The sequence below is a fragment of the Esox lucius genome, chromosome 8 (genome assembly GCF_011004845.1).
Source record: "Esox lucius isolate fEsoLuc1 chromosome 8, fEsoLuc1.pri, whole genome shotgun sequence".
NCBI classification, from domain to species: domain Eukaryota; kingdom Metazoa; phylum Chordata; class Actinopteri; order Esociformes; family Esocidae; genus Esox; species Esox lucius.
The window spans coordinates 38,701,112-38,728,863 of NC_047576.1; the positions used below are offsets into that span (position 1 = coordinate 38,701,112).

The window sequence follows — 27,752 nt, forward strand, 5'->3', positions numbered from 1 at the left end:
GACTTTGGAGCTTCTGCATGCCACTGCAGCAGATGTTACAGCCCTTGGCCCTTTACTACCACTACCTTTTGCCATTTCTTCTCACAGTAATTTGCAAAAAGGACCTTTTTTGCCAGAAGAATAATAATGATTAAAGCTTCAAGCAGGATTGAGCAAGTTTCAGCATTAAGATACTATTGGCCTAATTGTACCACTTCCACTTGTGCGCTGAGAGATCCATATGCACCAGGTATTCATAGATTATTCAGATGAAGCATTTCTTCTCCAATTATACCCTATGTGGCCTAATTGAGCCATAGTCCATTCATTAGTTAGATTTATAACCACAATTAGGGGTGCCAAATGTAAATCACACTGAGTGATACAGATAGAAGATATAACGCCATGTAGCCACGATGGCAACACCGTGTGGTCAAATATAATTTACTTGCATATGTTACATCATAATTCTGTTGGACTTATACATCAAATTATTTCATCATATGATTGACCATGTCTGATTTATATGCATATGTGTTAGACCCCACCCACTTAAATATTAGTTGGTCCATGTTTTTATTCGTACTGATCTGGTGTATGCATTTATTAATGACCTTGGCCAAATATCAAGTCAGGTGAACATTAGACATTTGGTGCTATAGCAGTAACTCTTGAAGCATTTTTCACATATTCAAAATGGCTAAAAATCCATGAAGGCGGAACTAATGGTTCCCAAATGCAAATATGTTCTTTGTGAGGACATGGACCTATCTGCCATTTTTTAAGTTTCTATGTCCAGCAGAGTGAGTGGCATGACTAGGGATGGGACGATAGTCGATTTTAGTACTAATCGCGATGGAAAATACTCCCGATTTTGAAATCGTGGAGAAATTCCACATTCAGGATAATCGTAAATTGGGATAATCCTCAAGAGTGACTTGAAAACATTCTGCCTGTCGCTGAAGTTTCCCTGCCGGCTTGTTTTACTTTACAAGTGGAGTGCACATCTCACATTGTACTACGCCACTAAACATCCTCTGCAATGTATGGTCAATGGAGCCGAATGGTTTGACTGGCTTAAATAGAAGAATATTGTTATGAGTTGGGATTGTATTGTAATGATATAAAGAATAGACTAGTTTTCCAATTCCTTTACAACAGTATTAGACTAGCCACTACACTTAGTAGTCTACAAAAAAATTCTGATCACGTCGCCACTTTGCACTATATGGAAATATCTGTCCTTTTCATTACCAAGGAAAATAAGCAGTTGAAACAATGTTGAGCTCAAACAAACCAATGATATCCTATAAGAACCTGTTAACAAACTGCAAATTGTTGAAAATATGAATAGGATATACACTCACCTAAAGGATTCTTAGGAACACCATACTAATACTGTGTTTGACCACCTTTCGCCTTCAGAACTGCCTTAATTCTACGTGGCATAGATTCAACAAGGTGCTGAAAGCATTCTTTAGAAATGTTGGCCCATATTGATAGGATAGCATCTTGCAGTTGATGGAGATTTGTGGGATGCACATCCATGGCACGAAGCTCCCGTTCCACCACATCCCAAAGATGCTCTATTGGGTTGAGATCTGGTGACTGTGGGGGCCATTTCAGTACAGTGAACTCATTGTCATGTTCAAGAAACCAATTTGAAATGATTCGAGTTTTGTGACATGGTGCATTATCCTGCTGGAAGTAGCCATCAGAGGATGGGTACATGGTGGTCATAAAGGGATGGACATGGTCAGAAACAATGCTCAGGTAGGCCATGGCATTTAAACGATGCCCAATTGGCACTAAGGGGCCTAAAGTGTGCCAAGAAAACATCCCCCACACCAAAACTCCATGAGTTTCATAGTGACAGGAAGTGTGTTTGTGTTGACTTCCGTTTGACTTCCGGGGAGAGTATCTGCTGGCGTTGTTTCTGAATTGCCGCTTTTCCTTAGAAACTGTCCTTGTAACGTATTGTTTGTCTTTTGTTTTTATGAGTTTGCTTTATGTTATTGTCTTTACCCTCTGGCTATTCTGGATGTGAAGTTGGACATCAGTCGGCTCCCTCGTTTTGGAAAATCACTAACATCATAAAGCTAGTAGCTAATCTTGGCGTGGTTTGTGAGCTGGGTAGCCGAAACGCTAATGTTACAACCGCGTTGAACTGTGTTGAAGGACTTCCGATTTTACTCCACTTCAATGGACACCTCTGCATTTGGATAACATCAACATCACACCAGATTTCACCTGAAATTGGCTCATACTTTCCTCCAGACTACCACATTGCTAGCTGGCTAGCTCTACAGTTCATATATCCCTCTTTGGCCTGCGTTGTGTCATCCTGGTCTTCACCTGTTTGTTGTGACCTGGGCTCCAGCAGACGATTTACTCTGAGTATGTCACCACTGTCTTTTTGTCTGTTGTCTACTGGTGAGGGCTGTGTGTGCTGTGGGGTCTTTTAGCAGCTAGGGTCTGGTACTAGCTAGGTTGGTTTTATAGTCTGTCTTGTGTTTCCGTGTGATTGTTCTGTCAACTCAACTGGATCCATAATCTTTGCCATGTATCAGCAACCATACGTCCACCTGCTTCTGCTGTTGACATTGTACCCTGGATTATTAAGGCTCACACCCAACATTCGTCCTCCTACAATATTCTACTCCCATTTCGATCTACTAGCTTTGAATAACAACTACCCACCTCCTCCTGTTGTAACCCAGCGTGCCCGTGCGTCTGGCATTTTCTGTAGACGTCTCTATCAACATCGAGGCTCCCGACGTAACTGGTCTACCAACTCTAACACCTATAGCAATATCATCTCCATATGGTCTCAGTCCCTTCCTCCTAGATACCCTCCATATCGAACTATAAATCATTTTTTTCTTCGCCCCCTCCAACCTATGACCATCTGTACCCCCACTGCACCCTGTCGAACTACCAATCTTGCTCTCCTCAACACCATTTCTATTAACAATAAAACTCCACTGCTACATTAATTAATACTGGATAACAAACTGGACTTCCTTTTTCTCACGGAAACCTGGCAACTGACAGATGATTTTCTATCACTCAATTTAGCTACTCCCCCTGGTTACAATTATCTGTGCAACCCCCGTCTCACTGATCGTGGTGGTGGCCTAGCTGTATTATACAATTCCACTAACAAATTAACTGAACTGTCATTTACCTCATTCTCCTCATTTGAATACATTGCTTTCAAAGCATCATGCTCCCTGACCACCATTCTTGTATATCGTCCCCCAAAACACAACAAATCATTTGTATCTGATCTAGCAGACCTACGCACAATCATTACACCTTCCTCATCCCACCTACTCCTGCTCGGTGATATGAATATTCATGTTGACACACCAAACTCCAAACTTGCCTCTGATTTTATTGCTGTATTGGACTGTTTTAAATCATAATATAGTGTTCTGAAGGGCTGAAGTCATGCAAAGCTAGAAGAAAAGCCCTTCATCAATGCGAAGACAAGAAGAGCCAGGCTGAAGTTTGTAAAAGACCATAAGGATTGGACCATACAGGAATGGAGTAAGGTCATCTTCTCTGCCCAACACCTCGTCTGCAGTGGTCTCCTAATTTTTTGCAGAGCTGTATGACCATTTGTAAAGAAAATGAGTGAGCAGGCAAAACACGTCTTTTATTTTTTATGGGATTCAAATTCAGCTGTAGGTCATAACAGAATGACACAACCATAAAATAACACATGAAAAAAAAAAAGGGTTCTGACCCCTGTTCAAAAGTCTGCATACCCTTAGTTCTTTATAATGAGTATTTCCCCCTTTAGCATCAATGACAGCGTGCAGTCATTTGTAATAGTGGTCTATGAGGCCCTGAATTCTTGCAGTTAAGTATGATGTAACATACATCATACTTAATACAAGTACATTTTCTGCCCTCTTCTATTCACACTACTTTTTAGATGCTAACTGCATTTCGTTGTACTGTAATTGTACTTGTTCAATGACAAAGTTGAATCTAATAAAAAATTCAATATATATATATATATATATATACACACCTAAAGGATTATTAGGAATACTTGTTTAATTTCTCATTAATACAATTATCTAATCAACCAATCACATGGCAGTTGCTTCAATGCATTTAGGGGTGTGGTCCTGGTCAAGACAATCTCCTGAACTCCAAACTGAATGTCAGAATGGGAAAGAAAGGTGATTTAAGCAATTTTGAGCGTGGCATGGTTGTTGGTGCCAAAAGAGCCGGTCTGAGTATTTCACAATCTGCTCAGTTACTGGGATTTTCACACACAACCATTTCTAGGGTTTACAAAGAATGGTGTGAAAAGGGAAAAACATCCAGTATGCGGCAGTCCTGTGGGCGAAAATGCCTTGTTGATGCTAGAGGAGAATGGGCCGACTGATTCAAGCTGATAGAAGAGCAACTTTGACTGAAATAACCACTCGTTACAACCGAGGTATGCAGCAAAGCATTTGTGAAGCCACAACATGCACAACCTTGAGGCGGATGGGCTACAACAGCAGAAGACCCCACCGGGTACCACTCATAGCATAGAATAGCATCATCTTCCGCTTATCCGGAGCCGGGTCGCGGGGGCAGCAGTCTAAGCAGGGATGCCCAGACTTCCCTCTCCCCAGACACTTCCTCCAGCTCTTCCGGGGGGACACCGAGGCGTTCCCAGGCCAGCCGGGAGACATAGTCCCTCCAGCGTGTCCTAGGTCTTCCCCGGGGTCTCTTCCCGGTGGGACGGGACAGGAACACCTTCCCAGGAAGGCGTTCTGGAGGCATCCGAAACAGATGCCCAAGCCACCTCAGCTGACCCCTCTCGATGTGGAGGAGCAGCGGCTCTACTCTGAGCTACTCCCGGGTGACCGAGCTTCTCACCCTATCTCTAAGGGATCGCCCAGCCACCCTGCGGAGAAAGCTCATTTCAGCCGCCTGTATCCGGGATCTTGTCCTTTCGGTCATGACCCAAAGCTCATGACCATAGGTGAGAGTAGGAACGTAGATTGACCGGTAAATCGAGAGCTTCGCCTTGCGGCTCAGCTCTTTCTTCACCACGACAGACGATACATAGACCGCATTACTGCAGAAGCTGCACCGATCAATCTCCCGTTCCATCCTTCCCTCACTCGTGAACAGGACCCCTAGATACTTAAACTCCTCCACTTGAGGCAGGCACTCTCCACCAACATAAAGTGGGAAAGCCACCCTTTCCCGACTGAGGACCATGGCCTCGGATTTGGAGGTACTGATTTTCATCCCCACCACTTCACACTTGGCTGCAAACCGTCCAAGTGCATGCTGAAGGTCCTGGCTTGAAGGGGCCAACACGACAACATCATCCGCAAAGAGCAGAGACGAAAACGTGTGGTCCCCAAACCTGACACCCTCCGGCCCCTGGCTGCGCCTAGAAATTATGTCCATAAAAATTACGAACAGAACCGGTGACAAAGGGCAGCCCTGCCGGAGTCCAACATGCACAGGGAACAAGTCTAACTTACTGCCGACAATGCGGACCAAGCTCCTGCTTCGGTCGTACAGGGACCTGACAGCCCTTAGCAAAGGACCCAGGACCCCATATTCCCGAAGCACCCTCCACAGGATGCAGCGAGGGACACAGTCGAATGCCTTCTACAAATCCACAAAACACATGTGGATTGGTTGGGCAAACTCTCATGAACCCTCCATCACCCTGTAGAGGGTATAGAGCTGGTCCAGTGTTCCACGGCCTGGACGAAAACCACACTGTTCCTCCTGAATCCGAGGTTCTACTATCGGTCGTATTCTCCTCTCCAGAACCCTGGCATAGACTTTCCCGGGGAGGCTGAGAAGTGTGATCTCCCTATAGTTGGAACACACCCTCCGGTCCCCCTTCTTAAAAAGAGGGACCACCACCCCGGTCTGCCATCCCAGAGGCACTGTCCCCGACTGCCACGCGATGTTGCACAGGCGTGTCAGCCAAGACAGCCCCACAACATCCAGAGACTTGAGGTACTCAGAGCGGATCTCATCCACCCCCGGTGCCTTGCCACCGAGGAGTTTCTTGACCACCTCTGTGACTTCAGCCCGGGTGATGGACGAGTCCACCTCTGAGCCCTCATCCTCTGCTTCCTCAATGGAAGACGTGACGGTGGGATTGAGGAGATCCTCGAAGTACTCCTTCCACCGCCCTACGACATCCCCAGTTGAGGTCAACAGCTGCCCACCTCTACTGTAAACAGTGTGGGTAGGGCACTGTTTCCCTCTCCTGAGGCGCCGGATGGTTTGCCAGAATCTCTTCATATTTGGAGGTATTATATATATTTTTTTAAGAGGCTAGGGAGACAGATGAAGGGCAGACAGTCGGCCAAGCAAGGGCTCGAAACCTATCACCAGGGGGAATGTGCAGTCTGGAGTTGGGAATTTAGACTGCTACACTAGATTCCAGCACGTGCCTAAATTTTGGTCCTATTGCCTTGTTTTATTTTATTGTGCTTGTATGAATAATGATGGTTATCCCTGTGAGGATAGGATAGCCCCTCGTGCAGCCTTAGTAGCACATTGTCCAGTCTGTCAAGTCCCTCCAGGCCCATCCTTTCCAAGTGAGATTAAAATAAAATACTTAGGCCTAAAATATCACAAGCCTAATAGTATGAATCAGCCAAAGCCTTAATGGTACCATTTCTCAATATTCTAATCTGCCATGAGTCTGAGCCTACCATAGATGTCAGTGACCCGTTCCTCTGCATACACCTGTAAGCAAGTTTCCTCACCTTTGTCTTCATTCATCTATTCCTATGTAAACAATATGAAATTAAATACATAGTTAAATTAGTTGCCTAGGTCATAAATCCATAGCAACAATGGGTTGTATATCACATAGAAAGATATTATCTGATTTGCAGATATATTCTATAGTCTCATCTATCCCATGGACATGTGGTTAATGGTGGATATGCATCATGAAAAGTTAATGTAGGCAAATGTGTATTTTGTAATGTAATAGTAAACTAGCTGTTCCAGTAACAATGCCATAATGCAGTAGAAACCAAACTTGAGACTGAATTTGTCATTAGCTGTTGCCGAGTTTGTAGCTAGACATAGTTTACATTCATAGCAAGTTTGGTGTAAACAGAATACTTTTTATAAAACCAAATGCACATCATATTGACACAATTACATGTTACTTACCTTATTTCACCAATTAGATATGGAAATACATTTTTAGGCAACATTAACTAGCAAGCTACCACTGGTAGAAAATTAAATAGAATGTGAATTCGCTCCTCTTCTTTGACTTGCTTGCTGCTTCAGCATCTAACTGTCTAGTTTCAGTGTATTTATTTGTTCATACTGGTAATTAAAAGTGGTCTGTTATTTTCACTAGTCAAAGCAAAAACGTAAGAGGCCACATATAATACTGTTGAATCAATACATATATTTAACAGTTTATGCCAGAGTATTCTTGATGAAATTGATTATTTTCAATCTAGGTCAATGCCTGCTTTTAAAGTATATCCTTGGAATGATGAGAATATATGTAACGTTCAGAAAATGTATAGAAAAGTGGAATGTAACTGGAAAGTGACAAAAATACATGTTTATTGTGCAACATGTTATTACTTTTGCTGTTTTTTGCTGTGTAAAGCACTTTGTGCTTTGGTCTAGAGCAGAGGTTCCCAAACTGCGAGTTAAAAGCTGAAAGGGAAAAGTATGTCCGATTATTCTGGTTAAGGTTAGTGACATCTAGAAAAAGACACTAAATTGTACATTTTACCTTGGATGCCTATAGGGGACGACATAGTTTCAAAAGCTTATATAGGCCCTATCTTGTTTCAACTCGTAAAAATACACATTGGTTGATGCAATATTTCTAATAGCCAGTGTGCTAGCAAAGCTAATTTGGGAGAGTACATATATTAGCTTAAGATGGATTGGTGGCTGATTCGTAAAAATAAACTTGTTAAATCTAGGCCTAAAATAACTGGAGCAACAAATGTTGAACCGCAATTTAACAGTGATACCGAGCCCAGGCTAGACAAAACACCAGTGGAAGCAGAGCCTCCTAAGCAAAGTGAGAGGCAGTTGGAAACTGTGCAAAGCTGGAGATATCAAGACGATTACATTCGGTATGGATTACGTGGTTGATGGGGATGCACATCCACAATGTGTAATGTGTTCGGTGGTACTAGCAAATGACAGTTTGAAGCGGGTAAAACTGAAGAGACACTCCAAACACCCAACACACATTGAAAAAACAATAGATATAACATTTGTGTGGTCAAAAGCATGTATTGACCACACATACTACAACAATTTCCAAAGTCCAAGCTGCATCTTAAGTGTCATGCAAAATCAAAAAAGCCACACACAATTGGCAAGAGTCAAATTTTTACCATGTATAGCCATGTGTCAAGCTATACATGGTGAACAAATTGCGAGTCAGCTTAAAGTCCCACTGTCTGATAACACCGTTGCTCGACGAATAAATAAATGGCTAACGACATAAAGAGTCAGCTTATTGATTGTATAAAAACATTTGGGAAATGTTCACTACAACTTGATGAATCCATATATGTATCTCATGCAGCTCAGCTACTCGAATTAGTCAGATACTGTTATGAAGGCAAACTACACAAAGATATGCTTTTTTGCAGTACGCTTGATGGGACATGCACAACACAGGATATATTCAGAAAACTTGATGTTAAGATGCAGGAGGAGGGCTGAGTTGGGATAACTGTATGGGCGTGTGTACAGATGAGGCTCCTGCTATGACGGGGGTCTTAAGACAAAGGTATAAGTTGTTGTACCACACGTAAGATTCACTCATTGTTTTATACACAGGGAAGCTCTCGCTTCCAAGGCCCTTGATAATGAGCTGAGTAGCGTGCTTCAAACAGTCATTAAAGCGCTAGACAAAGTTATCATTATTATTTACCTACACTCATGCAGTACGTGCAAAATCACACGTTATGTGGTGGAGCAAATGCCTACGCCAATTGGCGTTTGAGATTATAATTAAAATAAAACTGCCATTTTGGAAACTACACCCTCCTCCTTTACTTTTTCTAAATAGGCGTATATTACATTGTTCTGTTGTCAGAATTCTAAACTAACAAACAGAAAACTATTTAGAGACTATTTACCTGTTTTCCGAATTAATCAGCCAACATGGCACTTAGCGTTGGTACCCGAATGCTTATTCTACTGAAGATTAGTATTCTAAAAAATGTATAGGCTAAATAATTATTAACTAAATGAAATACCAACGATGTACTTTACCACTAGAGCTATGCATTGGCGTTAAACTGGGCTATCAACTCGATAGCCCAGAGACCAGCATTAGCCTATTCATTTTGATCCTTGTTTTTTTCTCCTCTTTGTTTTTTTGATGCCTTATTTATGTCACCTATAGACAAGTAATCTAGGAGATTAGATTTATGCATTGGCATTGAAATCAAAGACACAGTTTACATAGCCTATTTGCTTTGGACCTAGTCTTTTTCTAATAACTCCTTTCGGTTTTCCATAACTTATTCATGTCACCCATTGACAATTCATGTCACCTATAGATTGGCTTTGTGATTTTCATTTTGTACATTTGTAGGGCCTAATAAATGATTGAAAACGCTATAGCCTGTGTTCTTAGATAATTGTTCTTGGTATTCTTAATTTAAAAATAATAATATAAGACCTTGAATATGAACACATTCTTGTAGTATTGGAATTTATTGACTATTTTAAACAAACAATCTTTAATTCATTAATTATTTTATATAGTTTGATAACAACCCAGTAGACGTGCTGATGCTCTGGCTGGTGATGCTATGGAGGAAAATTGTATGCTAATAAGGATGTGTTCGGCTCTGGCGGATACTGGGGTTCTGAAAGGCCTGGCGGTTCTTGTGTTAACATTCCAATGATAGCTTCTAGGACAGAGATTAAGAATATAGGTATACATGTCTATACTAAATAATGAAGAATAATTTAATATACACTCACCTAAAGGATTATTAGGAACACCTGTTAAATTTCTCATTAATGCAATTATCTAATCAACCAATCACATGGCAGTTGCTTCAATGCCTTTCGGGGTGTGGTCCTGGTAAAGACAATCTCCTGAACTCCAAACTGAATATCAGAATGGTAAAGAAAGGTGATTTAAGCAATTTTGAGCATGGCATGGTTGTTGGGGCCAGATGGGCCGGTCTGAGTATTTCACAATCTGCTCAGTTACTGGGATTTTCACGCACAACCATTTCTAGGGTTTACAAAGAATGGTGTGAAAAGGGAAAAACATCCAGTATGCGGCAGTCCTGTGGGCGAAAATGCCTTGTTGATGCTAGAGGAGAATGGGCCGACTGATTCAAGCTGATAGAAGAGCAACTTTGACTGAAATAACCACTCGTTACAACCGAGGTATGCAGCAAAGCATTTGTGAAGCCACAACACGCACAACCTTGAGGCAGATGGGCTATGTTAGATTCTGTCCAAGTTTGATCCATGAACAAAATAAATGCAACCAGAAGTCAGGGGAGATCCATCTTTATTCAGCATGAGTCTATGATGTTTTCCTTCGGTTTCTCATTTCTCTCTCTCTCCAATGATTACAAAGTGGACACAGTATTTATGTCCCAGCACATCCCCACCAATATCTGGCTGTCTTCCAATCACATACGTGTATTCTACATCCTAACCTTACATGGCCTAATAGTGTCCCTTCTTAAGTTTCTTGGCTCCACAGCTTATCAGGTTGTGTGAGGCCCCTCAGTAGTAGATACCAACTGCTTGTGATACGGTACCTCATATAGCACAAGATAACGAACCACTCCTCTAACAAGAGAATAGAACTAAAATACATGCATATCATCAGGTACAGACAGGTTTCCTCACAATGGTATGTGCCAACCTACGGTCCATGGGTCTATTCATAGGGTCTATGACAGTCAGATGGAAAACTCCTATCAGGAGGTATGGACAGGATGTGTGGAAATCATCAGAAATGGGGCATCATATTTCCTACTTAGTGTCCTTCGTACAGAGATCATTAATACTCTCATACATTGTGTAATTCAGCTACTTTTCATGCCCAATATCTATCAGTCCCCCCTTCACACATTAATGATTAACATATAATAATTACATGTTGATAAAAATAGCAAAAATAAAATTACAGTCCAATTCCTAATGAACTGAAAAGGTCCAAACACTTTGGTTAAAAAACAATAAATAAAAATAATAAAAAGGATTATCTGGCCTATGAGGCTTTATTATTCCTGAAATGAAGTGAAAATAAGATGCAATGGACACAGCTTGCCCTGGCACATAGCACTGTATGGTACTGCAATCACAATAACCATTGTGATCGATCTTTGTCATACACATCAAGTCCCAGGCTACTATCAGTCTAACCCGTGTCCAACAGAAACAGACCTAACATGACATATTAATGAAATGCATAATTCATTCACAATAAACCCTTTAAACAATCAAAGTCCCCCCTTGTCCATATCATGAGTCATGCGTCAACATCATACCAACAACCCAACATATCCTGAACGTAACACAACACTCAACTCCAATGAATGTACTAGTGACAGTTTCTACCTTTTGAAAAGGAATATGGCACTATTAAACATATCAGGACAGTTGTTGTAATTATGACTATTATGCAGCTTCATAAAAAGACAAGTATCAATGACCAATGTTTGGGTAGTGATCATATGTAGTCCTCTACCTGCCTTGTGAGGAATGAACATACATACATACATAAGATATCAAAATATCTGTCAATTTAGGAAAACTATTGATTGTTAAGAATGAAGCTGGATTCCCATCAAATGTCCTGTAGTTCTAGTCTTCAGTCTTCTCTGTCTTGCATCAGTGATGTAAAGTTCCAATATCAGCTATTGCAGTCAGTGTGATGTGGACCCACCAAATTGCCTGGTTGTTCTAACAAGTCAGTGTAGGTGTGTAGTGGAGTAGTGAGTTTCCAAAACTTCACTACTTCAAGATTAACACCACAACAGTGTCTTCTACTGTGATGGGACCATGTGACCTTTCCAGTCAACTGGCCCGTGGTACTCTGACCTATAGTATGTGGAGTCCCTCTGGACTCTCCTCTCATCTTGCTGTCAATGATTCATCTGGAAATGGGATGTGAAGCCAAGTGATCTGACCCTGGCATCGTTCTGCCATGTGATTGGTCAGGAGGATTCGGAACAGATTCAACCAGTGTAGTTGTAGAAATCCTTCTTGAACATGTTGCTGGTACTCACACACTCAGTTGCCTGTGTCCAGTCAGTGACGTGATGTATCATCAAAAAAGGGGGTTGTGATGTCCTGATCTGTTGAAAGTATAACTGCAAAACAACGATTAGTGTGGTTCAACAGTCCATCTGACTTTCATCCACTTGGTCTGGTTCCGTCAACTCCCAACAATGAAGACAATAGATCAGTCTTGAAAACTTGGGGATCTCAGAAGTTCCATAGACAAGTTTCAAAAGTCCATGTCAAATTTCCTTTTCCATCTAGAACGGGCTTGGTTGATGTTTCATTCAATGTGCTATATTTATGCTGGATAGCACCTAGCAGTAGAATGAGATTCCGTTGTCTGATCAGACTTGACTATGCATAACCAAATCAAAAATGGTAAGATCTAATATATTCCACCATTAAAATGTTAGACCTTACAAATAAACAAATGAAAACAAATCCAAGGAATGGAAGATGTAAAACATAACAAATGCCAGTGCAGCATTATAACTATGCAAACAGAAAAAAAACTAAATGTTCATGTAACTCCTTATAAGTACAATTTGATTTGCTTTGAGCCCTAAGCTCAACTATTTCCAATCATAATCAGTTATCATATCATACATCCCCCCTGCTTTCACTTCATTAAGTCAATGGAAAGCGACACCATGAGTGAAAGCAGAATCACGGCGAATACGGCCACAGGAGGCGCCATCCTGAACCCACACTGGCCATCATTTTGGGACGGACATGTAAAAATAAAGATTTGGTAATAGGGATGGATCTAGAATCCATTTGTTATGGAGTTTCGTACTGTATATTCATCAAAAACAACAAAGTGGAAATGTTATAAACACAAACATTCACTAACACAATCAAAGACATCAATGTGCAACACAGTCTTGTGCGAAGGAATTATAAACCATATAACCCACTGACACATTCGTCTTACAGAGCTAAACAGCTCTCAAATTCTTTAATTGGCTATCATGCATTTATAATATCCTGAAGTTTCTTGGCACATGCCTAACTAAATTGGTTAGCCCACTAAGGGATATGCTGAGCAACTAAATTTTAGGAGAGAAAAACTCCAGCCCAAGTTCCAGTGGTACATCTACTGCAACCACCAGGGCGATTGTATTAGCATATCTACAGCACCCAAATTTAGCATTTTTAAAGGCAACGACCAAACTACCTTGTGACAAACAATGTCTTAATTGACCTTCTACATTTAAGTAAAATTCTCCAACTTTGATTCATTTTCATTCCAAATAGTGGCGGTCAGCCAAAGACTAAATCACAACTTATATTTTGACCACATCTGTGGTTCTATTGACATCAGAATTACTCTATCATCAACAATGGAGGATGACTTTTGGTCTCCACCCTCACTGTAGTCCATAAATTCCTATATTAAAACTATTGAGTGGAAAATGGGTCTAACCTTTACCTAATGTTTGACTATCCCAAAACTGAATATGCCTATTTTGAGGAAATAACCACAGTTGAGACCAGTCTTAACACTCAATTTGAACCCTTAGTAATAGGCTGCCCTGATTTAATGGGAGAGGTTGTTTGGGGTCATCCTAGGGGTCTGCCCTCCTTCCTGGAGCCCTTGACTTTTCCCACTTATAGTTAGCCATGAATAAAGGCAAAAATTATTATTTAAAATGTGTATGAAATTTAGGTTTCTATGTATTAAAAATCTGTACATGGTCCTCAGACTGTCAGTAGCACCATATGTTATTCTCTCAACCTAGCCAATATCCTTTAAATGAAGGTTCAGATTTATTGTCTTACTTATCTCTAGTATTGTGTGCAGTTTGTAAAAATATGCTTGTCATATCTATACAATTACTTAACATTCTTGTGGACATTCCAAAACATTGATACAAATTATGACTAAACCGAAAACAGACATGACCACCCAAGTAAGCCTATGTATTCTAACACAGGGCAGTGTGTGGGGGAATTGGCTCAAGCACTCCTCCCTCCTGTGCTGCTCTTAGAACCCAGGATTAGTCTATTTTTGTCAGTCAACCTATTTAGAACTGAGTATCTAGCTTTTGTTCTTTAAAACACATATGTCATCTCAGTAACTAGAGAACAAATTAAACGGTTCCTAATTAACCAAAGCAAATTCAGAATAAAATATACAATTTTATTGTAGGGGAAAAACTCGCTTTTGGCGGTTTTCACCCTTTTTGTCCTAATTTCACATGAGACTGTAATCTCAATCTTTTGTCTAAAACCAATTTATAACATATATTAGAACCAAATTCAGTGCACATGGAAAGCCACGTGTCTATTTAAAAAAATTATTACCCTATGTGTATTGTTTCCCTCTCACCAGTTGTCCTGTGACAAGGCAGAGAGAGAGAGACAACACACATGCATTCCAACTTGGGGGAAACCCTCTGTAAAGGCTTATGGCTGTTTTGGATTTATATTCAGTCCTCATGGGACACAGCGTGTCTTCTTAACATTAAAGATTATCACCATGTGGATTCTTCATTCTATCACTGATATAATATATAAGGAAAGAGAAAACACAATATTTTAACCTTTTGTAAGAAAACCATGAGACTATTTTACTAGATTACAAAATCATCATTGTACCAATTTCTAATTTATCACAAGGGTTAGATGTACCCTCGTGTTAAAGCCTGTAGTGAGACCCTCCTTGAGGCCTTACGGTTTAAACATTATCATCAATGCAATAAATACGTTTGATTTAAATTTACATAGTGAACATGACAAAGCACAACAAAACAGGCTATTCCTTGAATACCTATTAAAACATGTTCAAGCATGACAGAACAAAACAGGCTATTTCCAATGCTTATTAAAACATGCTATATACCATCAAAGTGCTTTCAAACTAATATTAACTTGAATAAGCATGGTCATTATCAAGGGAAGTGATCAGGTTTCCTTGATAAGTTCCAGCTCTACTCAATATTTAGGTATGATACATTTTTGGAAACACATTTAAAACTCTTAATCAATGATTATTAGCTCACGTCAGTTCCCGGTATCACCAGGAAATCCTCTGTCTTTGATTCCTGAATTCCATACATGGGAGAACTTTCCTTGCTGCTGATCGGAATGTGGGTAGAATGTCTCATGTTCCAACTGTCTGTGCATCCTGTCTTTTTCTTTTGGTTCTTCTTCTTCTTGCGACACTCATCCTGCCAATGTCCAATGATTCCACAATAGTGACATGATCCTGATTTCTTTTTTAATGGGCTTTGAGTGTCTTTAGATGTTGTTCCTGCTTTCAACGTTTCCAGTTCCTTTTTCCAACTTATCCAGTTCAGCCATTTGTTCAGCCAACGCCCGAACACATTCTTTCTCATTCTATCTTTGAGGAATTTATCAATCCATTCTTCAATTTCTGATAACACAATCAACGACCATTGTGTTTTTTGTAATTCATCAGGCATTCTTTGAATTTCTTCCCATATTTTCTGTATATCAAAAAAACTCCAAAAATCTTCTTCTGGAACAATGGCATATTTTTTAATTATCTCTTGGTGACAGTTATCTATTTTCAAACTCTTTTTGATCTCATAGGCCAAGGATTTCACCATTTTCTAAATTACAACGGGAGGGCTGCAGTCCCTGTATTTACCACGTTGTTTAAAGACGTCTTTTTCTTCCCCTTACTTGTACAAGATTTAAATTATTACTACATACGCGTCAACCTGCTATCCAAATAACAAGGACTTCTAGATGAATACCGAAGCTTTGCACTAAAGAGTGGCCTATATTAGGACTTTACACATGTGTCACTTACTACTCAGTCTAGTAAGTACTTCCCATCACAACAAGGAAGATTTAGCAAGGACTTCTAGATGACTTAACGAAGATTTATCTTCTTCTGTGGAATCTCTGGACTAAGACTAAGAACACATCTTTCAGTGTCAACGTAAGTCCACAGGTGGAAACCACAGGTTTCCATTGCCTAAAAAATTTCTTTCTTTCATTTCTAGGTCTTCTTATTGTTCCAGATGTGTTCATCTGGATACTCATGCTGATTTAACTGACTTGTTCTTTTAGAGTGGTTTGACTCACCATTCAGAGTGCAAATCCATCTATCCGGGTCACGGCACCATACTGTTAGATTCTGTCCAAGTTTGATCCATGAACAAAATAAATGCAACCAGAAGTCAGGGGAGATCCATCTTTATTCAGCATGAGTCTATGATGTTTCCCTTCGGTTTCTCATTTCTCTCTCTCTCCAATGATTACAAAGTGGACACAGTATTTATGTCCCAGCACATCCCCACCAATATCTGGCTGTCTTCCAATCACATACGTGTATTCTACATCCTAACCTTACATGGCCTAATAGTGTCCCTTCTTAAGTTTCTTGGCTCCACAGCTTATCAGGTTGTGTGAGGCCCCTCAGTAGTAGATACCAACTGCTTGTGATACGGTACCTCTTATAGCACAAGATAACGAACCACTCCTCTAACAAGAGAATAGAACTAAAATACATGCATATCATCAGGTACAGACAGGTTTCCTCACAATGGTATGTGCCAACCTACGGTCCATGGGTCTATTCATAGGGTCTATGACAGTCAGATGGAAAACTCCTATCAGGAGGTATGGACAGGATGTGTGGAAATCATCAGAAATGGGGCATCATATTTCCTACTTAGTGTCCTTCGTACAGAGATCATTAATACTCTCATACATTGTGTAATTCAGCTACTTTTCATGCCCAATATCTATCAGCTACAACAGCAGAAGACCCCACCGGGTACCACTCATCTCCACTACAAATAGGAAAAAGAGGCTACAATTTGCACGAGCTCACCAAAATTGGACATTTGAAGACTGGAAGAATGTTGCCTGGTCTGATGAGTCTCGATTTCTGTTGAGACATTCAGATGGTAGAGTCATAATTTGGCGTAAACAGAATGAGAACATGGATCCATCATGCTTTGTTACCACTGTGCAGGTTGGTGGTGTAATGGTGTGGGGGATGTTTTCTTGGCACACTTTAGGCCCCTTAGTGCCAATTGGGCATCGTTTAAATGCCATGGCCTACCTGAGCATTGTTTCTGACCATGTCCATCCTTTTATGACCACCATGTACCCATCCTCTGATGGCTACTTCCAGCAGGATAATGCACCATGTCACAAAGCTCGAATCATTTCAAATTGGTTTCTTGAACATGACAATGAGTTCACTGTACTGAAATGGCCCCCATAGTCACCAGATCTCAACCCAATAGAGCATCTTTGGGATGTGGTGGAACGGGAGCTTCGTGCCCTGGATGTGCATCCCACAAATCTCCATCAACTGCAAGATGCTATCCTATCAATATGGGCCAACATTTCTAAAGAATGCTTTCAGCACCTTGTTGAATCAATGCCACGTAGAATTAAGGCAGTTCTGAAGGTGAAAGGGGGTCAAACACAGTATTAGTATGGTGTTCCTAATAATCCTTTAGGTGAGTGTATAAATAAACATAGAATTGACATTTTTCTGTTTCTTCAGTCTTTTGTGTCCATAAGGACATATAGTAAGCATTCACATTAAAGTAAGATTACTCAGAGGAAAGACAATTACACGGGGACCAAAACATTGACAACTGGAGAAAAACAAAAAGAAGCATAAAGCAAGGAAAGTGAGTTCAAAATAAAGGATTTGATGACATATTATAAACTACCATAAACCAGAGATCAGTGATCCATATTATTGGAGCGGCGCAGTTTTTTTAGAATAATCATGTGGTATGATCGTAAAGCCAATAAGACATTATAGCCAATTTGTAAATTAAGTTAGAATAAGGCCAACAAGGAAAACTAAATTACAGAACAAACATCTAGGAAATAAGTATATATAATTCCGTATCAGTGGAATAATAGAAGTAGAAGAAACATTATTAGCATCTCTGATCTCATAAAGGTTTTTAATATGGTCTAGACATATGAATTACTTGGAATGTATGATGGAGTGTGAATGTGTGTTAAGAATTCTTCATCACAGATCGTCGGAGAACCAAGCTGGTGAGGTTATAGAAATAGACCCTGTAGAATTCCTGCAAAGGGGTTAAAACTAAGGTGATGTTTTGGTAGATGAGTCTTGCAGAGCCATTGGATGGAGCTGGAGTCATAGCTCTCTGACTCCGCTCATATCCATCAGTGTTCATTAACCCCCGATTAATAGAAAGGGAGAGGACATCACATTCATCAGTTAAATTTTTGGTCTAAGTAAACCTGGAGATTAGTAGAGCAAGCGGGAAATTATGTTAGAGGAAAATATTGCTGCCACCGAGTTCGGCCAGGTTCAAACTTGATGAGAGCAGACATTGACGCCATGTGTGTAACTGAGAACGTTTTGTCATATCTACTGTCCAAAGACGGCAAAACTTCCCTTTTTACTATTATGTTACATCCCACATTTATTTTTCCCAGAATATAAAATGTAGAATAGTCCAACAGCTTTTTAGGCTATATTCCTTTCTTTCTAGATGAGACCAAATTGGATTCTTGTCATAATCACATTTTCGATATTGATGAATTGTAATAAGATGTCATCAAATATCGTATTGATGAGATAGAATATTTAGTGCATTTCTACTTCACATTTGTTTTCTTGACAAGGTTAACTTTTTTGTTAAAGAGTTAAATTCTAAGTTCCCATAGTTATAGCTTAGTTTAAACCTATTACTTAGTCATGCCTAATCAGAGCATTCAGCTACAAGTATCAATTCTAAACAATTCCTGTAACTCCTTAAAGGAAAGTGTTAGATTTCATCCAGTTTTGATCCATACAAAATGAATGCAACTAGAAGTCAGGGGAGATCTTTATTCAGCATGAGGTTACGATGTTAACCTTCCATTCTTTCATTTTCTCTCCAATGATTACAAGTTAATACAGTCCTTAATGCCAATACAAGGACTATAGGCGGTCAGTGATTGTAGCCAACCATAACACAGTCCAATATCCTCCAATATTATCCTCCAATCCTCCACAGTCTATTATCCTCTATGGTCCATGGGTCTATCGATAGAATCTATGACAGTCATATGTACAATGTGGAGGAGGTGTGGACAGGGTGTGTGGGGCCTATCAGTAATGGCAACCACATCTTATCTATTGTCCGTTGTTCTGCATCAGTCAGCACTTACGTGTTGTGTTAAGTTTCTCATGCCTATTTCCTATCAAAAGGTTCACTATTTTTGAACCTGGTGCCTATTCACAGATTATCTAGCATTATCCTAGTTCATAGAGTTTTTTTTCGTGCATTTTTTTACTGACCGGGGAAACCGATGAAGCGTTCAACAATATATGATAAATTCAGTTTTCCAAAATGGGAAAGCCACGGTGTATTGATATAGGTCCCCATATGTTCTCCTGAAACATATGCCAAAACGAGCATTGTATCTATGGTTATGTTCTACGTGAAACCAAACTAATTTTTTCGTAAACACTACCTCACAACGTCTGTAAACGTCTGCAATTGTGCTGTGCCAAAACCGCTAAACTACTGTGCTGACCTCATTAGAGTTAACAAGCTAGCAACAAGCAAAATTTACAGACATTTTGAGAATGTGCAGTCCCCTATTGTGTTAATAAAAATCAAATCTACCTAACTGTCTAAAAGACAGGCCGTCATTCCGGAATGTTATCAGTCAGGGAAGATAACTGACATGGCCGTTCCCAACATAATCAAAATCGTGCCTCCCCATACTATTCCTGCAGAATGGGACTTATGACAGAATTATCTAAATTGAGAGTGCCTCCGCCCTCTGCCTCTTCTTCTGGTTTCTTTGGGTACGTGGAAGGTTTCCAAAACTGCCTGGTTGATAAGCGCTTGAAAGTCAATGCCATCGGTTGCACACGCTGGAGCCAATTCAGCCTCATCCACGTACACATCAAGGTTCTTGATGGCATTAGGTTGCAATAAATCCCACTCCTAACGTGAGCCACAGTTTTGCAAACAAAGCTGGTTGCTGGATAAAGCCTCCTCGCAGATAGATTTTTGTCTGTTTACCCGCAGCTAATAGAACGTGTTGGCAATTTTGAGTTAGTAGTCTATACTAGCTAACATGGGCTTCAGTTTAGTAAACAAAGCTGGTTGCCGGATAAGTCATCCTCACAGACAAATTTGCATCAGTTTACCAGCAGCTAATAGAACCTGTTGGCATTTTTGTTGGAGCTCTTAGTCTATACTAGCTAACGTGAGCTAGAGTTGTGTAAACAAAGCCGGTTACAGATACAGCCTCCTCACCGATAGATTAATCTGCACTGCAGCTGCACCTGCAATACCGTTCCCTTATTGGGGGTTGTCTTGCTGTTTTGCACCTCCACTGCACCTGTTTTCACTTTTTCATTTACACCAAAACAGGTGACATTGATTCACATTAGCTTATGCTTCCTAACTGGACAGATTGATATCCCTGTTTAATTGACTTGGTGTTATACTGTGATGATTACATGTTCCTTTAATGTTTTTTAAGCTGTCTATTTGAACCTTCTGATGTAGCCTTAACGATAAATATTTTGCCAAAGAGAATAACCATATTTTTCAGTGATTGACCGTGATTAAAAAAAATATCAAGCAGTGTTGTCTGTATGTCCATCATGACCCAACTATTGTTCTTAAATGAGTGATTGACCTGTTTAAATAACGGTTAAATAAAAATAGATTTTCCATTTATATTTAATAATTTAGCAAATGATTTAGCAACTTTTTGCTTACTAGTCAGATGCCCTAACCACTAGAGTGCTACCTGACTGCTGCCCCATGATAACTGACTACTAAACAAGCTTACATTATTGTAATATTTGATACCTTAATTTGATTGACTGATGTGGAAAAATGTACAGAGGTGCTTAAATCTGGGCGGAGTACCTCCAACACCAGCAATGCATTCCAGGACACCTTTGTAATTTCGGTGAAAAACACTGTTTTTCTATTTGTACTAAGGTCAATCTGCTGGCTTTTGGAGTAATAATTTACAAAGTGTACCGGCATACTGCAGTGAAGAAGCCAGAGATTAGTCACTACAAAAACATAAGGTAACACCAACAAAAACATCACAATAATGTATTGACTTAAAGGCAAAGCCAAATCCAGTTCTTGTTGAGAAATGTTCTGGATATCTAATATTTTGAAGTACTGACTATTGAGCGGTTACTTCGGAGCTCAAGTTACACATTTTCCTGTTAAACTGATTAGCATGAGACTTGACTGAGTAAGAATATGTATATATGGTCCTTCCAGATCTTGTGCTCGCGGTGCTCTTGCCCTTCTTTTCGTCCTGGGTGCCACCTGGACATTTGGCGTTCTACACATTCTCAACGAGACCACACTCACTGCCTATCTTTTCACCATTGCCAACGCATTCCAAGGGATGTTTATCTTTATCTTCCTTTGTGTGTTGTCCAGAAAGGTAACAACATTTTTCATAAATATATTCTGCTCTATTCATAATTACTATACTTTATTCATTATTTTCCTATGTGTTATTCTATTTTACTTTAACAGATTCAAGAGGAGTACTACCGGCTGTTCAAAAATGTGCCATGTTGCTTTGATTGCCTGAGATGAAGAAGTCTGTCATATCCAGAGGACCCATCCTCTGTGAATGTTACTGGCATATCTTATTCATTTTCATGTAGAGTACCGAAATGCAATATATTTTTACCATGTCTTCTACTAGTTTCCCAGACAAAAAAATAATAATAATGGGAACAGACTTGTTCAACTGTTGCAGATTGTTCAAGTAATAGTATGTATTCGGTAAATATATTTATGCATGTTTGTTAGATTTGGGTAGGTAGCATTTAATATAACCACATGTAACATATTTATTTGCATTATTATATACATTATATCAAAAGTCCCAATGCTGTGACTTTGCATGCTGTAAAAAATTTACGTGACGTCATAAAGGAAACCTAGCCAACCTATACACTACCATGTAAGTATAAACATTTAAAAATAATATTCTCAAAATAATTCAATAAAATTATTTGCACTTAATTTTAACCCTTCTGTTCCTCACTCAAAACCTTCCTTTTCCACTTTTTTGGAAATAATAGAAAAAAAGTATCTTAAATCTTAAACATATAGAAACAGCCATCGGTCGCCATTGCTTGCCATAATATGTTCCTGAACTAATGGCCATGTTCCAATGCATGGTACCGGCTCAACTATTGTTGAGATTGCGGATTGTTGACGTGCTGTACGCTGCCTGCTGTTACCTACCTGGCTAGCTGCCAAACTTTTTTCGAATTTACTCTATATAAACTAATTGGTCAAAATTATATTTTAAGAGTTTTACCAACGCAATATTTTTATCTGTTGACCTCTTACCCAACTTTACTACACCGGGACTCTTTTTGGACATAATTAACGGAACTACTCACCCCTGAACACCCGAGGCTAAGTATCATTAAAAAAATGTGGGACTCTCCCAGAAATAGGGCCAGGCCTAATCTGCTGAGGAGCGACGGACTCCATCCTAGCTGGAGTGGTGCTCTTCTTTTATCTAGGAACATTGACAGGAGTCTCACTCCTATAGCCTTAACATGAGGTAGGGTGCAGGTCAAGCCGCAGGCTGTTAGCCAGCCTGCTAGCATAGTGGATTCTGTCGATAGCATAGCCAGAGTAGTTAGTACAGCTTTACCTATTGCCACTGTGACTCGTTCCAGGCTGAGAAAAGTTAAACAAGGTAGTGCTAACAAAAACAACCTTAAGATAAAGCCTTCCTCCGCCTCAGTCACGAATAAAAATGACTGTATCACCTCACATCTCAAAATGGGACTCCTAAATGTTAGATCCCTTGCGCCAAAGGCAGTTGCCATAAATGAATTAATCTCTGACTATAAACTAGATGTTATTGGTTTATGTGAAACGTGGCTAAAGCCTAATGAATTCACTGTCTTATATGAGGCCTCTCCTCCTGGTTATACTAGTGATCATATCCCTTGTGCGTCCCGAAAAGGAGGGGGTGTCGCTAATATTTATGACAGTAAATATGAATTTATTCTCAAACATATCACTGAGTTTCATTCTTTTGAAGTTTTACTAATGAAAGTTAACCAGGCCGATAAATCGTTTTACATAGCTACTATTTATAGGCCCCCCGGGCCATACACAATGTTCCTCACTGAGTTTCCAGAATTCTTGTCTAACCTTGTAGTCATGGCAGATAGTATTCAAATCTTTGGCGATTTCAATATTCATATGGAAAAGTCCAATGATCCTCTTCAAAAAGCCTTTGAAGCCATAATTGACTCAATGGGTTTTATCCAACATGTCTCAGGTCCAACACATTGCCACAATCACACCTTAGATTTAGTCCTGTCATGAGAAATAGATATTGTAGATCTAATAATTTACCCCCAAAATCCTGGATTATCGGATCACTGTCTTATTACATTTCCCGTTAAAACAAGAAATCCACTTGCTCCGCAAACAATGAGTTTCAAAAGCCGTATTCTAAATTATCGGACTACAAATATATTCCTTGATATTCTTACAAGTTCTCTCATTAACGACAGAGTAAATAAATCTGTAAACGATCAAATCGAGGATCTAAACTCAACACTGCGAAATACATTAGACACACTAAAAACTAAAGAAATACGCAACAAGAAACTTACTCCCTGGTACACAGACAATACAGAGCACTTGAGCAAAAGTGGCGCTCCACCAAGTTGGAAGTATTTAGACTAGCCTGGATAGACAGTACACTACAATACCGAAAATCACTCAGGTCTGCTCGATCAGCTTATTTCTCCAACCTGATTAAGGTGAACAAAAACATTCCAAAATTTCTCTTTGATACAGTTGCAAAGTTAACAAAAAAGCAAAGCTTAGCAAGCGAAGTGGGTCTTCACTTTAGTTGTAATGAATACATTAACTACTTTGATGAAAAGATCATCACCATTAGAAAACAAATAACTGACTCCTCCTTAAATAGTTATGGTCCTCAAAATCTCGGTTGTCCTAAAAATGTCCTGAACCTCCCTGACCAAGTGTCAATGGGGACACTTGAATTTTTTGATACCGTATCGCTCGACACATTTAAAAAATTTGTAATGAGTTCTAAACCCATAAACTCTCAGCTAGACCCGATTCCAACGAAATTACTTAAGGAGCTATTTCCTGTGCTAGGTCAGCCAATGCTGAACATAATTAATTGCTCCTTTTCCTCCGGATGTGTACCAAACTCACTAGAAATAGCAGAAATTAAGCCTCTTCTAAAAAAATCTCATCTGGATCCCGACATATTAAACAATTATAGGCCAATATCGAACCTCCCGTTCCTCTCAAAATTCTTAGAAAAATGTGTTTCCCAAAAACTGAATGCCTTCCTAAAGACAAATAACATTTATGAAAAACTCCAGTCCGGTTTCAGATCCCATCATAGTACTGAGACAGCACTCGTGAAGGTAACAAATTACCTTCTAATGGCCTCGGACAAAGGTTCCGCATCCGTCCTGTTGCTTCTTGATCTTAGTGCTGCTTTTGACACTATTGATCACTCCCTTCTCTTAGAGAGACTGGAAACCCATATTGGGCTACGTGGACATGTTCTAGCCTGGTTTAAATCTTATTTATCTGAAAGATATCAGTTTGTTAGTGTGGATGGCATATCCTCAGACAAGTCAAAGGTATGCTTTGGTGTTCCTCAAGGCTCGGTTCTGGGCCCATTATTGTTCTCACTATATATGCTGCCTCTGGGCGATGTAATCCGAAATCATAATGTAAACTTTCACTGTTACGCTGATGACACACAGTTATATATTTCAATGAAGCATGGAGAAGCACCTAAATTAGCTACTTTGGAAGCATGCGTTTCAGATATTAGGAAGTGGATGACAGAGAATTTCTTGCTCTTAAACTCACGGAAAACAGAAATGCTCGTTTTAGGACCCAAGAAACAAATAGCGTTGTTAGCAGATCTCACTGTGAACCTTGACGGCTGCATGGTCGTATCCCAAAAAACTGTAAAAAACCTAGGCGTTACCCTTGACCCTGACCTCTCCTTTGAAGAACATATAAAATATGTCTCAAAAGTTGCTTATTTCATCTTCGAAACATTGCAAAAATTAGAAACATTCTATCAAAAACTGATGCAGAAAATATTATCCATGCTTTGGTAACACTTTACAATAATTGACATGGGGTCATGACCTATTAATGCATCTATAAAGCCTTGATTATGTGTGCATGTGTTAATAAACATATTAACTTAGTATTAGTTAACTGTTGGAACACATATCAATACACATTAACTAATACATTAAAACATAGTGTAAACTAATAGTTAATTAATTCATCTACAAATAATGAACTGTGTGTGGTTGTGTCAATAAACATGTAAAGATCTTACATTTTATTCATCTTTAATTATAATCAAACAAATTATTATTGTCTGCAAGTGCTTTTAAGCTATGAAAACTTAGTTATGACTTTACAGTTTACAAGGATCACAAAGCTACTTAACTACTACTTAATTATCAGAACTTAATAGTTTATAACCATTTGCAAGTTTTATTCAGCAATTATTAACAAATTAATAGTCGTGACTTTACAATAAGGATAACACATTAACTTAACTATTTATTAATTATCAGTATGTAACAGTTCATAATCATCTAAAAACATTAATAAGCTAGAAAATACTGCTTTACAGTCATTAGCATGAATAAATGAGATCTGCATTTTTGCACAAAAGACTATAAAAAGCATCAGACATTTGGGTAAAATTACTTTGGAGTTAATGAAATGCAGTTTTTTGTGAGAACATTCAAGAATGTTTAAAGTATATACACTCACCTAAAGGATTATTAAGAACATCTGTTCAATTTCTCATTAATGCAATTATCTAATCAACCAATCACATGGCAGTTGCTTCAATGCATTTAGGGGTGTGGTCCTGGTCAAGACAATCTCCTGAACTCCAAAATGAATGTCAGAATAGGAAAGAAAGGTGATTTAAGCAATTTTGAGCGTGGCATGGTTGTTGGTGCCAGACGGGCTAGTCTGGGTATTTCACAATCTGCTCAGTTACTGGGATTTTCACGTACAACCATTTCTTGGGTTTCCAAAGAATGGTGTGAAAAGGGAAAAACATCCAGTATGCGGCAGTCCTGTGGGCGAAAATGCCTTGTTGATGCTAGAGGTCAGAGGAGAATGGGCCGACTGATTCAAGCTGATAGAAGAGCAACTTTGACTGAAATAACCACTCGTTACAACTGAGGTATGCAGCAAAGCATTTGTGAAGCCACAACACGCACAACCTTGAGGCGGATGGGCTACAACAGCAGAAGACCCCACCGGGTACCACTCATGTCCACTACAAATAGGAAAAAGAGGCTACAATTTGCACAAGCTCACCAAAATTGGACAGTTGAAGACTGGAAGAATGTTGCCTGGTCTGATGAGTCTTGATTTCTGTTGAGACATTCAGATGGTAGAGTCAGAATTTGGCGTAAACAGAATGAGAACATGGATCCATCATGCCTTGTTACCACTGTGCAGGCTGGTGGTGGTGGTGTAATGGTGTGGGGGATGTTTTCTTGGCACACTTTAGGCCCCTTAGTGCCAATTGGGCATCGTTTAAATGCCACGGCCTACCTGAGCATTGTTTCTGACCATGTCCATCCCTTTATGACCACCATGTACCCATCCTCTGATGGCTATTTCCAGAAGGATAATGCACCATGTCACAAAGCTCGAATTATTTCAAATTGGTTTCTTGAACATGACAATGAGTTCACTATACTGAAATGGCCCCCACAGTCACCAGATCTCAACCCAATAGAGCATCTTTGGGATGTGGTGGAACGGGAGCTTCGTGCCCTGGATGTGCATCCCACAAATCTCCATCCACTGCAAGATGCTATCCTATCAATATGGGCCGACATTTCTAAAGAATGCTTTCCGCACCTTGTTGAATCAATGCCACGTAGAATTAAGGCAGTTCTGAAGGCGAAAGGGGGTCAAACACAGTATTAGTATGGTGTTCCTAATAATCCTTTAGGTGAGTGTATATAACAGATTCTTGAATCAGCAGAATTATACATGTGATAATTAAGCAATACATTTGGAGTGTAACACATGAGTTCTTGAACATCATGACATATCAATAAGAAATAATACACAGGATTGACAACAGCTATTATTGATCATGATGGACACAAGAAAAAGCAAGTAAGTAAGCAACAGGTCACTAAGTAACAAGTAAGGTAATGTTCACGAAGGACAAAAGCCTGGCTTCTGTGACTGGACGGTATTCGGCAACAAATGCCAGTAGTTGGGGGAAAAGTGTTGTTTGTTAAAGGAATTAGAGTTATTCTATATGTTGCCTTCTAAGGAATGACTTCATTTGAACTGATTATGTTCAATAATAAACGTTTAATTGTTTTTGCTATGATGAAAGACACCAAATCATGAATCTGTAGTTGCATTATGTCATCATGAAATCATTTAAATTAATGTATGAATTCATATTTGTTATTGGGCCATTCAACAGTTAGCTAGATA

The 27,752-nt window shown here is 39.5% G+C and overlaps 1 protein-coding gene across 1 annotated transcript in view; it reads left to right on the plus strand.

Moving 5' to 3' along the window:
* The window catches only part of adgrl4 (adhesion G protein-coupled receptor L4), a 522,719-nt gene extending 500,484 nt beyond the window's left edge, over positions 1–22,235 (plus strand). Inside the window, exons 18-20 of the mRNA XM_034293731.1 lie at positions 21,177–21,268; positions 21,474–21,642; positions 21,738–22,235. Coding sequence (XP_034149622.1) covers positions 21,177–21,268; positions 21,474–21,642; positions 21,738–21,800 — 324 coding nt within the window. The 3' untranslated portion in view covers positions 21,801–22,235. The remainder of the gene's footprint in view (positions 1–21,176; positions 21,269–21,473; positions 21,643–21,737) is intronic.
* The last annotated feature ends 5,517 nt before the right edge of the window (positions 22,236–27,752 follow it).